Source organism: Protopterus annectens, chromosome 5.part0 (genome assembly GCF_019279795.1).
Source record: "Protopterus annectens isolate FY-2018-M chromosome 5.part0, PAN1.0, whole genome shotgun sequence".
Classification (NCBI taxonomy): Eukaryota; Metazoa; Chordata; order Ceratodontiformes; family Protopteridae; genus Protopterus; species Protopterus annectens.
Window position 1 is genome coordinate 1,715,570,712 of NC_056735.1, and position 16,900 is coordinate 1,715,587,611.

Consider the following 16,900-nt stretch of genomic DNA (forward strand, 5'->3'; position numbering starts at 1 on the left):
TCAAAATAGGAGAGGCCACCTTAAGCAGTAGACCCGTAATGAGCGGTGTACTCCAGGGATCAGTCTTGGGTTCACTATTATTTGGAATATACTTCTTTGGGATGCAAGCCAAAACCAGTGGGCTATGGCTGACCAAGTTTGCAGATGATTGCAAGCTGGGCATGGTCAATTCCCCAAGTGATGTGGACGTCCTCCAAGAGGGTCTCGCCCAAACAAATGACTGGTGCCAGAAACATGGCCTCAAGCTGAATTCCAAAAAAATGCATCATCATCCCCTTTGGGGAGAGTGACTTCCCCACATATTATCACATTAATAACAATGTCCTAAGCACGCAATCAGTCATGAGGGATTTGGGCACCCAGGTTGACAGCAACCTGACTTTTGACAACCTTATTGGTTCTGTTGTACAGAAAGCTTTCTACATGGCCCACCTCATAAGTAAGGTTACCTCATCCAGGGACAAGGAGGTAATAACATCATTGCATTCTTCCCTTATAAGGCCAGTTATTGAGTACAATGCCCCCTTTGGCATGTACCTCACAAAGCACATGCAGCAGCTGACGAGACCACAGAGGTTTCTCATCAGAAGAATCCAGGGCCTCAAACATCTACCCTACACAGATAGGCTAAAAGCCCTGTCCCTCTACTCAGTTACATACAGACTCCTCAGAGATGACCTCTGTCTGGCATACAAAGCAATCTCAGACCCCGCCTTGATTGGGCTGCTGCATATCTGCAAGTCAAGCTGCACTCGAGTAACCCGCACACGTGACCTCAACCTGGTCTGTAACATCAACAGGACTTGTTGGCAGGACAGACTTGTGTCCCATGGACTCCCATCTGTGGAATAGACTCCCTCTCCACGTCAAGCAAAGTACCTCATTATCCCTTTTCAAGTGCAACCTGGATAACTGAATGAAAAACAGAAAATACACCCCTGGGATTCCACCTGTGTCCCTGCTGGACAGGGGCTTTGGGTACTGACTCGTCTAAACATGGGCTAAACTCTTGGCTAGGCTTATAAGGGCCTCAGGGCTAATAGCCTAGTAACTTCCTATGATCATATGGTACTATGATAACAGCCCTTGTAGGTGGGGTTGTGTTACGGTAATATGATAAAGACCTTAGTAGGCATGGTGGTTTTAAGGTAAGATGATAAGGGACTTACTAGGCATGGTATTGCTAAGGTAATAAGATAATGGTTTTAGTAGGTGTGGTGTTGTTAAGGCAAGATGATAACGGCCTTAGTAGAATAGTGATATTAAGGTAAGATAAGGGCTTTAATACACATGGTGATATTAAGGTAAGATGATAAGGGCCTTAGTACGTGTGGTGGTGTTAAGGTAATATGATATGGGCCTTAGTGGGTGTGGTGGTGTTAAGGCAGGATGATAAGGGCCTTAGTGGATGCGGTAGTGATAACATAATATGATAACGGCCTTAGTAGGCATAATGGTGTTAAGGTAAGATAAGGGCCTTAGAGTTCATATGAAAGAATCCCCTGCTTGCAGCAATATATATAAGGCAGGCATTTAAATGGAAGTACCTGTGGAGAAAATTGCTGGCACTGAAAAACTAGCTCCAAACATTACTACTGGAGAACATATCACTTCAGTCCAGTTACTATTCTAAATAACAATAACTGGGAAACAAATCATCTGTTCTCGATTAACTGACTGAGAGAGTGCATAATTCCTGTAAAGTGAGCTAGGTTTGTAGTTTTAGTTTGTTCTCCTGATCTCTTTTTTGTGCCTGTCTGCTTTTCCTGGAGCCCTTGGATATGACTTCATGTCCAATCCTCTGAGTGATGTTTCTTCTCTTCTCTTCTCCACCTCTATCTTTGCAGTGTAGTGAGTAACATGGAAGGACTAAAACTTCACCTGACAATGCCTGTAAGTAGCATTTCTGAGAGTTTGACATTTAAGAAGTTTGAGATGTCACAAGTAAAGCGGACACTTAAAACAGACCAAAGTGCACTTTCTTTTTTCAGCACTGAACATGGGTACTTTCCTGTATGAACTGCATACAGGAGATTTGCACTACAGAAGTGATAAGAAACAATAGAGATGTAGATCACGAGCATGCTTCTTAACCAAAATATTTCTAGGATGACTGAAGGAACCTTGATCTCTTGAATTAGAACTGCATAATTCCAATATCTTGATAGTTGCCTGTTACATGCAAAATAATAGGACAGTTTAAAATGTTTTTTTTTTTTTTTTTTTCAAACGGTAAGCACCCTGCACCCCCAAACTTACATATGTTAACTCTTTGGCTGTACATCAGTAAGGAAAGCGGAAACATTGAAAAACAGTGCAGTGTTTTTGTGCACACTCCAGACTTGAGCAAATGCAATCAAACAACTCCAATCCACGCAACGGATAACCTCCAAAACAGATGTGAATAAACAAAACAAACCTCCCTCGTCTTTTTTCACTGTGGGCTTGTTCTTAAGGTGCACACTGTTATTTATTTCACCATGATCCACTGAGAACAGTAAATGGAAATGCGATGAATCAAAAAGCACCACGGAAAAGACTGAGATTTCTGTGTATATTGTAAACAGAAAGATGATCCATTATGATGACTCTGCTACCTACAAAAGAAATCTTAAACATTTTGTGTGTTCTGTAGCTCACATCCATTCTTTAGTGTGTCTTAGTATGTAATGTCAATTTCTATGGACACTTATTCTAGTAGTATTTTTCTGTTGTAAAATAAAACACTGTTCACGTGTAGAATTTTAACAGTTTTTTTTAATAAGTAGATTTGCTGAAATACCAGAAAGTACAAAGTATAACACAATGCACAATATAAACCTACTGAATGCTGCTAGTTATTACACAGGATATGGGGGGGGGGGGTCCTTTGCAGTATTTAAATGAAAAAAATCCTATAAAAATGCACAATAAATGCAACTTTCTGTAAAATATGTTTCAAACACTTATTAAAATTCAAAGAATGCATCTTCTTATTGAAGGATTTCAAGTACATACTGAATATGCAAAATCAATCTGTACTTAACAATCACAAACAGTCTGTGTCAATAAACAACCATCTTCTCCAATTTAAACAATGTTTTTACATGAAGTTAAATTTAGTTGAAATGCTAGGTTAATGGCAGATAATCACCGGTACCATTTAAAGATTACTCAGACATAAATACCACCTGCTCAGCCAAGTACTAAAATTATACATTTTGGATGTTATTGGCTAAACAGCAGGCAGTATTACAGTAAACATGCTTCAAAATAACTCCATTCGCCTATGAGAGCTGTTACTGATTAGTTATATTATATTCTGTGGCACTACTGTATACGTTTATACATGACAAAATCTTTGCTGCTTGTTATTAAGGACAATTGTCCATCAGATGGATTTGTGAGACTATGATTTACCCCATTTGTCAAAGTGCAGAATTCCCAAAGCATATGCCTACCAACCAATGCCTGAAGCTCTGTGCAACAATAAAAAAATTATGTTTGTACTTCTTAAATGTCACAGTTATGTCACTGGCTGTAGTCCTCAAAAAAATTCTGTACCACAGGAAGCAATTTTCCACACTGCCCAATGGTACTCAGAAGCATTAAAATTCACCATAATGTATTATTATGTTCTGTAGTCCTGTAGCTAGCCAACTTTATTTGTATGACTCAACAATGCAGAAATTATATATTTAGCATAATTTTCACTAGTAAATGCAAATGTGTATTTTCTACTAGAAAACATTCACATAACCTGAATTAGGTGGGTAGATATTAGTTTATTCATCTATGAATTTATTTACAAGCCACTTTTTGTGTAGTATGGATAGGAAAATGTAGAATGGCAGACATTATACTTATATTTGAAAATGAAGAATATACATATCTGCAATGCCTGCATGTCTGTGAACTATGCATAACCTCTAGCTGAAGTAAACACAGCATTTACATAAGCTCATAGATAACCTTTACAAACTAGATGAAGTAAATTACACTGTTGTATTAAAATATATCCAAGTAGTTTTTCCACTAATGATATAATCCTTCTAGCCTACTGCAAAATAACACAGTAAGCAAGCTCAGGAGGTTCTCTGAACATCAATATGCCAGAAATCTAAAATATCCCTTAGGAGCTGTTTACTTCTACAATGGGAAGGTTTTATTCATGGATCTCTATTTCATAAGTACTGAATAAGTAGAACTTTATATGCAAAAATATTTGTTGGAGGTCTTGTGGTATTATTTACTTACAGGTCATGCAAGTTATAAGTATGGTTATGGCTTGATCACCCTGTGTTAGAGTTCTGATTTATCTCATCAACCCAATGCAAGTCCACAGACATTACAAATATGTATATCTGAGTTATTTGTGTACTTTTACATTTCCAGTCTCAAATCTAATAATGTGTCCTACATTTTGCTCAACTGTCACATATCTTCCATGCATTTTGGCGAAGATGATGATGACATTTATGTATACACCTCTGGTAATTGTCACAGAACAAGAACACAGCTGCCTAACTTCAATGACAAAGATTTTTGCAGAATGGTTTAGTGTTTCTAAAGTGATATATCACATCAGTGTGCGATTTCTCCAGTGACTGAAAAACTGAGTCTCACTCCCATCACTCTTAAGGCATCCACACATTTAATAAGGCACTCATCCTGGAGATAAGCACATTTAGTAACCTTATGAGTTACCACATCTTCAAGGGATATAAAAAGTTAGCATCCTAGTTAACTGTGAATTGGTTTTGGGTATAATTTTCCCAGATAAAATATCTGAAGCATTATAAGAGGCAAAGAAGAAATATACTGCAAATGTGGTTTACATTCCATATATGGCTTGCAGAATGGTCTAGAATTGCCTGAACCATGCATAATACCTAAATCAGCTAGAGTGAGCAGTTATGATGAATAGTGTGTTATATCTTATGGTAAGACGTTAAAGAAAAAAAAAAAATAAGGATAACTTAGCCAATATAGATACTTGCCCTTGCAAGGATTTCTAACTTCTAACATTTGCCATCCAGAAGTTTCAAGTGCAGTTCAAAAATTGCTTTAAGTGGCAACACCTGCATTCTCTTTCAGCTATTATACATGTAGCAAAACTGCCAAGCACACAGTGTCAGGGCAACAAGTCCTGCATTTGTGAGATAAGTATACCACATTAATTTTAGTTTCACTACCACAGTAGCATACATAGCCTATGCTACTCCACTTAGGAATGGATACTGTATTCAGTACTAGACAATTCCTAAAAAGAAGGCATTCATCAACCTGAGTTACAGATTAGTCAGAACTGGTTTCTTTTCTTTCTTTTTTTTTTTGAAATGCATACAATTGAAAAAAAATACTTTAAATAAAACTTTCTTTAGAACTGACATATTAAGAAAACAAGTAACACAGCTTAGAAGGAGAAACATATATTGAGGATTCTCATTCAAAGCTGTAATGTTTGTTTTTAATAGGGCACCATCAAAGAAAGCTTGTATTAAGACAAATACCTGGTCTGCTTTATAGTACCACGGTTCAGCCATCAGACTTAATGTCACATAATACCTAATAATGTGAAATCATTTGTAAGGATATTTTTGCTACTTTCCTCCATGTAAGAACAATGTTTTGTCTTTTCTACTGAAGTTCCTTTGTACAAGTTGTTGTTAAGCTTACTTCTGACAGGAAGCACCTAGGCCTTCCTATTAGAGGTGATTTGGATTACACTTACCAGCACATAAAACCAGCTGATAACACTCATCGTACTGTAACAGTTTACTTTTTTTTTTTTAAACAAAGACTTCACATTTAAATAAAAACATACTATAGCTACACAAACATTGAAAAGCACCACTATTAAAAAAATAAAATAATGATAAAACGGTGTAGCACCTTTGTGAAATGTCAATAGCATGCCACATGGAAACTAAGGGGAAAGGATGATCAGTTGCCTATTTAACTCATATTTCTTTGCAAGATATACTAAGGAAAGATTACGGAGATGAAATACAAAGGGAACCGGCAGTTTAGTAAATTATGAGCACCCGAAGAACTAAAATAGTCATACACTGTATTCGGACTAGTCTACATCACTAGTCTTTCTAATCTTACACCATATCCCCACAATTCTTTGACTACCATCATTGAAAAGTTTCACAGTTGTCCTTCCTTTTGAATTTACTTTTAACAGCTTAGTACACATCTCCTCTGTTTCTTTTCTGAATAGAACGGCTTAAATATGTTTTGGCTCATCTGTGGTTCGAGGTTCCTGCTTCCCACAGGTACTCACTGGGTATCTGTGAAACATGAGGAAGTCACTTCAATAACACTAGAACTGGAACAGACAAATCCTGGGTATCTTGGCTGCATCTAAGAACCTTCAACATGAAGATAACACTACAACTTTTCTAGCAGTTCAGCAGTCCCGTCTAACAGAGATATGGGCACTTGAAGATGGATATATACTTCTGGATGACATAATGAACTTGATTTAAGTAAAACTTGGCAAATTCAAAACAACTCTACCTTCACAGAGGTGACGTCCCTGCATTTACAGGGACGCTTAAGAGTGTATTCTTGCAACGGGTACAACATAAACTGCTTAAATGTGTCCAGTACTCAAAAAGTGATTTTTTTTCTAACTCCTGACACAAAGTACAACAGGCAATCAAAGCATGTTTAATTTCATCTCATCTCTCATTATTAAAAACAATTTGCATGTGATCTCCTCTGAAAAAAAAAAGAAAATTTCATGCTCCCAAGACTTAGCTTCCAAGGGGCTGAACTATTGTCTGAGTTGTTCCCAAAATGGAATGCTAGTTCTTTCTGAAAGCCACATAAAGTAAATACCTGCAATTCTGCAAACGTAAAATAAAAAAAAAACCCTAGTGTACATTACTGAAGAGGAAAAGTTGGTCAAAAATAAACTTCACATGTTCCCCTTTCAGTACTTGACTGTTCAAATCTCTTTTACATGTACTTTCTTTACTTTCTCAGCAGTCTCCTAGAAATAAAACAAATGAAGATCTAATTAAAAGTGCACCTCAAAACAGTATTTGTTATTAAAAATCTTCAGAAATTTTAATCTTCATATGTGACTGTCAAACAAGCATGGTACTGATATAGTCAAGCATGCTACGTTTATTTTCAGATCTGTGCAACATTGAAAAAACATTTGTGAAGAGCTGGTACTCACGGTCTTAAAAAGTAACCTTCAGTCCATAAACTTAAAAAAAATGTTTAAATGTCAAGAAATGTGTGCAGTTTAGTAACTGTACATTCACTTTGTTAGCCTTTGTAGCTACTGCCATATTGTCTTGTAGATATCATTGGAATATATTGACTGGAATGGAGCCATGTTGCTTGAATTGCCTGACTGGGTATCCTTTAACCTCCAATTTCTTCATTTCCCTTCCTAGGACATCTCTTCTGTCTACCACACTGTTGTGATTCGATTTAATAACAAACTGTATAAAGAAAAACATTTTCCCCATATCATCACTATGACAACAAGTCCTTCTGCATACCTCTTAACTTCTATGTTTATGAATCAGGGAAAAAGTCATGAATAATGGGGACAAAGGTCCACAGTCAGGCACAATTTCAATTACTCTAATTCACTATTATTTATGAAGCAGCTCTAACCCTGGTGTCAAAAGTCGCAGCATGCACAATTTGGGAAGTAGAAACTATACTTAAAGACCTTCTTACACAATCACACTCTTCCCAAATGCCCTTTGATATCCAATGGGCCTCTGCGAAGGCTGTAATTAGAGGAATAATGATCAGTAAAGCATCGTACTATAAGAAAAAACATGCAGCTACAGAGACATCACTCAAAAACAAAATTACTGAATTTGAAAATCAATTACAAGCCCATTACGACCAAGAAATAGAAAAACAAATAGCTCTACATCAGAAAGAGTATACAGTTTAAATGCTAATAATCTCTCTTTTCAAGAAATAAAAACAATAGCCAATTATGCTGAATGGGCACAATTGCCATCCAAATTCCTAGCCAACCTAATGAATCAAAGAAAACCTTTACAAATTATTCCAGAACTTGTATACAAAGATAAAAATGACAGCTCCAACCAGGACAATGTCCAATTACTTGAGGAATTTTGCTTGCATGCATACATACACAGAACAGTCCAATGCTATAATAAATCAAGAAATGGAAACCAACACTCTCACAGGATCAGAGAAAACACCTCTCATCTCCTGTCACACGCCAAGAAGTAATTACAGCTATCAAAAATCTTAAGTCGAATAAATCCCCAGGACCAGATGGATTGACAGTGGAATTTTATAAAGCTTTTATTTTAACAATTTCTAAAATATTACTTAATCTTTTTAACTACATTACAATTAATAATATTATTGATCAGCATCTAAATGTATCAAAAACAATATTTGTTCTTAAAGACAAACCTGACCCTAAAAACCTAGGAAACTACAGACCCGTATCTCTAAGCAATGTGGACATAAAGATATTTGCCTCCATCTTAGCCAATAGATTAAACACTGTGATAACTAACATCATTTCACCCTATCAATCTGGTTTTATTCAACAAAGACAAACCTATGACAACACTATAACACTGGATGCTATGATTACCTTTGTCTAGTCAAAAATACTCCCTGCTCTTTTCTCTGGTAATAGACACATCTAAGGCCTTTGACAGAATCAATCAAAAATTCTTTTTACAATACTACCATACTTCAACATTCCCCCAGAATTTATAACATTCATTAAAGTATTACATTCCGAAGCACATACGATACTACAGGTTAATAAAAGATTCTCTTGCAGAATAGACATTAAAAATGGAACTAGACAGGGATGCCCCTTCACCACATCTCTTCAATTTGTATATTGAACCACTATTTCTACTTATTGCACAAAAAAACCTACCAAAAAATACCAAATTTATATAATACAATGATTCCTTTTACAGCCTTTGCAGATGACCTGAACCTATATTTTACAATCCCGAGCTCTGATATCGAGAAAATCTTAACCTCTATAAGCGCCTACTTGAAATTCTCTAATTATAAAATAAACCCAGAAAAATCACTAATATTTCCTACCAATCTAGTCTCCAAACCAACAATACACCCTCTGCCCATAGAAATTAAATTTAAAGACACTATGAAATACCTTGGAATTACTTTTCATCAAGACTCATCATTGGTGTATCAAAGCAATGTAACAAACCTATGGTCGACAATACAACATGACCTCCACAGATGGGAAAAACTTCATTTGTCCGTATTAGCCAGGGTTGCCATTATCAAAATGAACATCCTGCCCAGAATGTTCTACCTATTCAATGCTAGTGACATACCAATACAAACTAATTTCTTCCATAAACTACACAACTCTCTTTCCAAGTTTGTATGGTATCCTAAATCAGTCAGAGTTGCATATAAAAAACTGATTCTCCCTTAAGAAAAAGGAGGCTTAGCACTCCCAGACCTTAAACTATACTATGACATAATAAGAGTCAACAGGGTCCTGGCAATATCTGAATATAATCCAAGCAAGAAAATATGGTCTCCTGCTTGGACAACTCTATATTATAACTATGTTAAATCATTAAACATAAATCCCCAGGCTCTCCCATTCTTGGACAAAAATAATTTGAAAAACATGAAGTTACATAAAACAATTGGAGACAAAATTAAAGCACTGCAAAAACTTATTAACACGTTGAATTTATATAATGCCTTTATTATAATGCAACCTCTACATATGAATCCTAGCCTTAAGATCAATGATAAAATGTTAAACTTAAAACCATACCCCTTGCACACTAGTCATTGGTGACTCCATAGTCAGACACACTGACATCCCGCTCACCAGACTGAGTAAGGAGAAGGTCACAGTAAGCTGCCTGTCGGGTGCTAGAATCCGCCACATAATGCATGCACTCAGGTCTCTCAACAGCAGGTACAAGTACGACTCAATCATTGTCCACGCTGGTGTAAACGACCTGAGACGTACCTCCCTGGACTACATGAAAAGAAACTAGAGGAGCTCTATGATTATGTAGCCCAGGCAGGTATGACCCTGACCTTGAGCAGTATCCTACCTTCACCAAGAATGATGCCACAATACAGAGATAAGATGATCAGCTTTAACAATTGGCTTAAACTCTGGTGTCATTCAAAGGGGATCCAATGTCTGTCTGCCTGGGATGACATGCTGGACAAGCCACGCTGCTTCGCAAGGGACGGCTTGCACTTGTCACCCCTGGGATTCCGGATTTTGGCAAAGGCTCTTGCCACCCCCATAGTGCCTTTTTAGGCAAGGCTCAAATTCTAAACCTACCACCCTAGAACAAAACAAAGAAAAAAAAACTAAGGGTAATGCTGCTCAATGCCAGAAGTCTCAACCTCAAGATATGCACTCGAGGCCCTTCTCAGTATGGAGAACATCGATGTCTGTGCTGTGACAGAAACCTGGTTCAAGGCTCCTGAGAGCACCCCAGCACTATCAGGTTTTACCTCATATCATGCGTTCCGGCCACAAAACCCGGACAGTACCAAGAAAGGAGGAGGGGTATCCATATTCATCAAGGACACCCACACCTCAAGATTGGTGGCATCGCACGATGCATCGGAAACCATCCAGGTGCAATTAACCATAGGCAAGACTGCTCTGCAAATTGTAGCATGTTACAGGCCACCCTCGCAAACTCAGGAACCTCATATGGCCTTCCTGAAAACACTGGAGGGGATAAATGTATCTCCGAACACCATCATACTAGGTGACTTCAACTACCCTAATATAGACTGGGAACACTACTCAAGCCCAAACACTCTAGCCCAAAAGTTCCTGGAATTCATAAACTCAAATGCCATGGAACAACTAGTCACCATCCCCACAAGAGGAGAGAACATACTTGATCTCATCATCACGAACATGGGAGCACAATGTTCAACGCCAGAAGTATACCCCTCACTGGTGAGATCTGATCACAAACTAATCTCGCTGGAGGTCCTCATCCCGCCCCACCGAAATGAAAAGACCACAGTAAAGAACTTCTCGAAAGCCGACTTCACACTTCTAAAGACTAGTGTGGTCTCCTTTAAGGCCCCTGAGCCGGCGGTTAACATTACTCAAACCGCTGAATCACTTACAAATGCCTTCTACCAGCACCTGCAGGGCTGCATGGATCAGGCAGTCCCAAGCAAAACAAAGACTCTTTGTACCAAAGGCAAGCGTCCAGTCTGGTGGACCCCAGCCATAAACAAACTCTACAACAAAAGGAGAAAGCTACTACAAGATAGAGCAAAATCCTTAAAAGGTAAGACACCGCTGATCACTATAAGTAAAAAGCTAAGAGCTCTCATAAAATCATCCAAAGCTAATTTTGAGAAAAAAATAGCTAAGGACTCTAAAGACAACCATAAGGCATTCTTTAGCTATGTCAGAAACCTAGGAGGAAACTCCCAGATATGCTCAGAATTAGTTCAAAATGATGTGAAGATTACTGATCCTACAGACATTGCCAACATACTGGCTGACAGGTTCAGTGCAAACTTCTCCCCACCTAAAGAAGAGATATCTATACCAAATGATTGTAGCCCCCCAAACATCTCTAACGCTCAGGTGAGAACTGCTCTCTCCAAGGCAAAGAACACAGCATCCATGGGACCTGATGGTGTCCCCGGCTGTGTGCTCCATGAACTCAATGAGGAATTAAACCCACAGTTAGGACAGCTGTTTAATCTTAGTCTCACCTCCGGATACGTACCCAGGGAGTGGCGCACAGCGACTGTGGTCCCACTCCACAAAGGCGGTGCCTCCACCGACCCTGGAAATTACCGTCCCATTAGCTTGACAAGCCTGATCTGCAAAGCCATGGAAAGGATCATAATGGATCTCATAAATAAAGACATAGGGAATTTGCAGACTTTGGATCCAACCCAGTTTGGCTTTGTCAAAGGCAGATCATGCCTTTTAAACTTGGTTGACTTTCGAAACAGTCACCAAGGCCATTGACGAGGAAAGGCAGTCCATACAGCCTACCTAGACCTGGCGAAGGCTTTCGATACAATACCCCACTTGGGTATCATTGAAAAACTCATCAACTTAAATGTAAACCCATACATTACAAGATGGGTTGCAAACTGGCTGAGTGACAGAACCCACAGGGTCAGAGTTGCTGGCGCCATGTCAGACTCTAAGCCTGTCACAAGTGGTGTCCCACAGGGCTCAGTCCTGGGCCCACTCTTGTTTGGCATCTACTTTTCTGACGTACAAGCAAACACAGGAGGGTTATGGCTGACAAAGTTTGCAGATGACTGCAAACTGGGTGCCGTAGTTGAGAACACATCCGACACAGATATCCTTCAGAAGGGTCTCACAGAAACGGATAACTGGTGCCAGAGCCATGGCCTCAAGTTAAATGCCAAGAAATGCATAGTCATACCCTTCGGCAAAAATAAGGTTACCCCTAGCTACCATATAGGTGGCAATCCCCTGAACACAGAAGAAGTTATTAGGGACCTGGGAACCCAGGTTGACAGTAGCCTTTCATTCGACACTCATATTGCTAAAGTAGTTAGGAAGACCTTCTACATTGCCCACCTTATCATGAAGGGATTCACATCTAGATCAAGGGAAGTCATAGTCTCCCTATACTCATCACTCATCAGACCAATGATCGAGTACAATGCCCCATTCGGAATGTATCTGACCCGACACTTGCAGCAGCTGGAGAGGCCACAAAAGTTCCTCACCAAAAGGATAAAGGGTCTCAAAAATCTGTCTTATGCTGCACGACTGAAAGAACTCCAGTTATATTCAGTTGCGTACCGCTTGCTCAGAGGTGACCTATGCCTGACATACAAGGCCATGTCAAACCCAGATTTGATGAATATGCTTCATCTCAAAAAATCTAGATCGCTCAGAGCCACAAGGGCGGGTGACTTAAACACGGTTATTAATAGGACGTGCTGGAGGGATAGATTCATCACCCAAAGACTCCCTATGCTGTGGAACAAAATCACGGTTTATGTGAGGCAGAGCACCTCGCTGGCCTTGTCCAAGAGGAATCTTGACCAATGGATGGGAGATCGCAGATACACCCCAGGGGTTACCTCAGTGTCACTGCTCGACAGAGGCACAGCTAAATAATGGGCATAGTTTCTCCAAACTAAGGGGTGGCGTAAGCCACAAAACTATGGGCTAGGCTTATAAATGCCCTCGGGCAGATAGCCTAGTATGAACCTATGAACCTATAAGGGAGCTGACTGTGTTAGACCTTTATTTTTATAGGAATCAGTCCCTCACACAGCTGAGAATAACTTTAAACTTACCTAAATATTACATAATTATGTTAAGACAAATCAGAGATATGTGTGCCAGTATGTTAAATAATCCTACAATCACACAGAGAGACATAAGTCTAGTCAAAACATTGGTCTCTGCTAAGACTGAGAAAGAAAATGATAGCCAACTCATACAAACTCATGTCGATAAGGTACCAAGAAGCGATACTTTTCTCAAAATACTGGCTTGGCATAGATCCTCTAATTTCTAATGACCAAATGACTCAATCTATTCAAATGACAAATAAATATATTCCCTTCAGAAAACTAAGCTCATACAAACTCTGGTGTTCACATAAAGTCAGATTAAGCAAAATGGGATATGAGAAATCTACATTATCCTGGAAATTTGCCCTATTACATGTTCCCCCTGTGAAGCTAAAGAAACAGCAAGAAACAATATTAATTACACTGTTAACACTTATAAAATATTATATTAAACTGAACTGGAAAGACAAAGTACAGTTGTGTACACTTACCATAAATGTAGATGTTCGAGTGTATTCACTGTTGCAGTCATTACATTTGGGTTATCTGCCTGCAGGTAGCCTTCAGCCGGCCTGATTATCAAAGTCTTGGGTCCTGCGTCAGATGGTGTCTCTTCTTGAGGTAGTCAGGGATATAAAGCATGCAGCCGATGCCATTACATCAGTTTTTGCCCCAGATATCAGGTGCCCCCATAATGGGAAGCAATTGTATACAAGGTTACACCTCCAACAAAAATCAAATACACCAGAAAGTTTAAATACAGTAAACAAGAAGAAAGGTATAGCCAATTGAAGTCAGGGGGCTGGAGGGAGGGTAACCAGGACTGCAACAGTGAATACACTCAGACATCTACATTTATGATAAGTGTACTTGTGTTTCACTGTTGCAGTCATTACATTTTGGTAGATTCCCAGAGCTAAGGAAGGGAGGAGGCAGAGAGCATTAGGACCAGCTATTAAGCCCTGCAAGACAGCAGTGGCAAAACCAGCTCTGGATTTAGAAACAATAGGCAAGTGGTAATGCTTGGAGAAGGTATGTACAGAGCTCCAGGTAGCAGTTTCTAGGATGTCCCTGGTAGGAACACCTTTGAGATAGGCTGTTAAAGTAGAAGCAGCCCTGGTGGAATGTGATCTTATCCCCTGTGGGGTAGGTTTTCCATGGTACTTATAGCAGAAATGAATGCAATGGCCTATCCACTTAGAAATGGTTTGCTTTGAAATGGCCTTCCCCTCTGCCCCTGCAGCAAAGGCAACTAACAGCTGTTCAGTTTTCCTGATAAGCTTAGTCCTGTCCAAATAAAATCTAAGTTGTCTGTGCACGTCCAAAGAGTGCAGTATTTGTTCTCCTTTGTTCTGTGGATTAGAAAAGAAGGTTGGCAAATGAATGGACTGATTAAGGGCCACACTGGATACCACCTTGGGCATAAAGGAAGGACTGGTCCTGAGGGACACCCTGTCTGCATGGAAGATGATGAAGGGCTTCACTGCCATGAGGGCCTGTAATTCAAACACTCTTCTTCTTGAAGTGATGGCTAGAAGGAAAGCTGTTTTCCAAGAAAGGAATTTCAACTCTGCAGTTGCAGCTGGCTCAAAAGGAGGTAGAGTGAGCTTTTCCGATACAAAGTTAAGGTCCCAGGCTGGAGTAGGGGCTATCCTGGGTGGTCTTAAATTTTTGGCCCCTCTGAGGAATTGCTTCAGCAGGGGGTGAGAGAAGAGGGGTGGCTCAGTATTCTAATGTGCTGAAATGGCTGAGGCATGAATTTTAATGTATGAGACGGAAAGGCCCTTGTGGAGCATCTCTGTTACGTATTGAAGAATAAGCGGTAAGCTGGGCACTGTTGTGCCCATCCCCTGTGTCTGGCTCCAGGAACAGTATCTTTTCCGCATAGGATTTTCTAGTACTAGGCCTCCTTACTTCCAGAATGGCATCCAGCACTTGCTTACTGAGGGAGGGTATTGAAGAGCTCAGGTAATTAGCCAGGCTGCAAGGTTCAGGGTTTGAAGCTGAGGGTGCAGAATCTGGCCCTCCTGCTGGGACAGCAGGGAAGGGGTCTGAGGCAGGTGCCATGGTTCCAGCAGTGACACAATGTGCAAGAGGGGGTACCAGTGTTGGTGTGGCCAGTCTGGTGCAATGAGAATTGTCCTTGGCTTTTCCTGTTTGATCTTTAGCAGAACGTTCAAGAGGAGAGACAGAGGGGAAAGGCATAAACTGAGAGGCTAGGTGAAGGACAGAGCATCCACTTTCCAAGCTTGTCTGTAGGGAGTCCTTGTGCAGAATTTGTCCAATTGGTAGTTCTGACGGGAGGCAAACAGGGCTATCTCTGGGCTCTCCCATTTGTTTATCAAAGTGCTGAATATCTTTGGTTCCAGTTTCCACTCGTGTAGGTCCATGAGATTTCTGCTTAGGTCATCTGCCAGTGAATTTAGCTTGCCTGGCAGGTATTGAACTTGTAGGTGCACTTGGTAGCTCAAGGCTGTGTTCCATAGAGTCATGGCTAGTCTGCAGAGAGGGTACGTGTGTGTTCCCCCCTGCCTGTTTATGTACCACATAACAGTGGTGTTGTCTGTCTTTACCAATAATTGTCCTGGAAGAATATGGTCCTTGAAGGCTGTCAGAGAATTCTGTACAGCTAACATTTCTTTTTGACTGATATGCAGGTGTATTTGACTCTGGTTCCATTTGTCCTTAATGCACTACCCTGCCAAGTGAGCCCCCCCATACACAGTCTGATGCGTCTGTTGTTAGGGTTTGGGCGGAAGGGGGTAGCGTGAATGGCAGTCCCTTGTTGTGGTAGCAGGCCTCTACCCACCAAAGGAACTCTGTCTTTATACAAGGAATGATAGGGATCATTGATTCCAGGTTCTGAGAATGTTGACACCATAGGCTTTTTAGATACCATTGTAGTTTCCTCATATGCAGTCTTGCATATGGAATTAGTAGGATGCAAGAGGCCATGAACTCCAGGGCTTACAGTATTTTCCTTAAAGATAGCTGGATCTTTGTGGCCAGTGGCTTGAAGTTGGCTGTCAAATAAACTTGTTTCTCTGGCGTGAGGTAGGCCATCTGGGAAGTTGTGTTCAAGCTTGCTCCCAGGAATACAATTTGTTGGCAGGGTACTAGGTGAGATTTCTTTTCGTTTATGGTGTACCCCAGTGAGGTTAGCTGTTTCTTTACAAATGCCAGATGATTTAATAGTATGTCCCGGCTTTCTGCCTGAATTAAACAATCATTCAGGTGTGGGTATATTTGAATATTTCTTTGCCTGCAGAATGCAATGACTGGAGCTAGGCACTTTGTGAATACCCTGGGCACAGTATATAAGCCAAAGGGCAGTGCAGAGAACTGATAGTGCATGTAGCCTGCTCTGAAGCATAGGTATTTTCTGCAAGATTCCCTTATTGGGATGTGCAGGTAAGCTTCCTTTAAGTCCAAGGTTGCCAACCAGGCATTTTTGCATAGCATGGGAAGCAGCTGATGAAGAGTTAGCATTTTGAATTTTGGGATTACCAAAAAAGTGTTTAGAATAGACAGGTCCAGGATATGACGCCAGGAGTTGTCTTTTCTGGGTACCAGGAAGAGTCTTGAG

At 40.1% G+C, this 16,900-nt stretch overlaps 1 protein-coding gene across 1 annotated transcript in view; it reads right to left on the bottom strand.

Moving 5' to 3' along the window:
- Positions 1-2,739: 2,739 nt before the first annotated feature.
- Positions 2,740-16,900, bottom strand: part of FSTL1 (follistatin like 1) — a 667,434-nt gene continuing 653,273 nt past the window's right edge. The window contains exon 11 of the mRNA XM_044071507.1: positions 2,740-6,985. Coding sequence (XP_043927442.1) covers positions 6,941-6,985 — 45 coding nt within the window. The 3' untranslated portion in view covers positions 2,740-6,940. The remainder of the gene's footprint in view (positions 6,986-16,900) is intronic.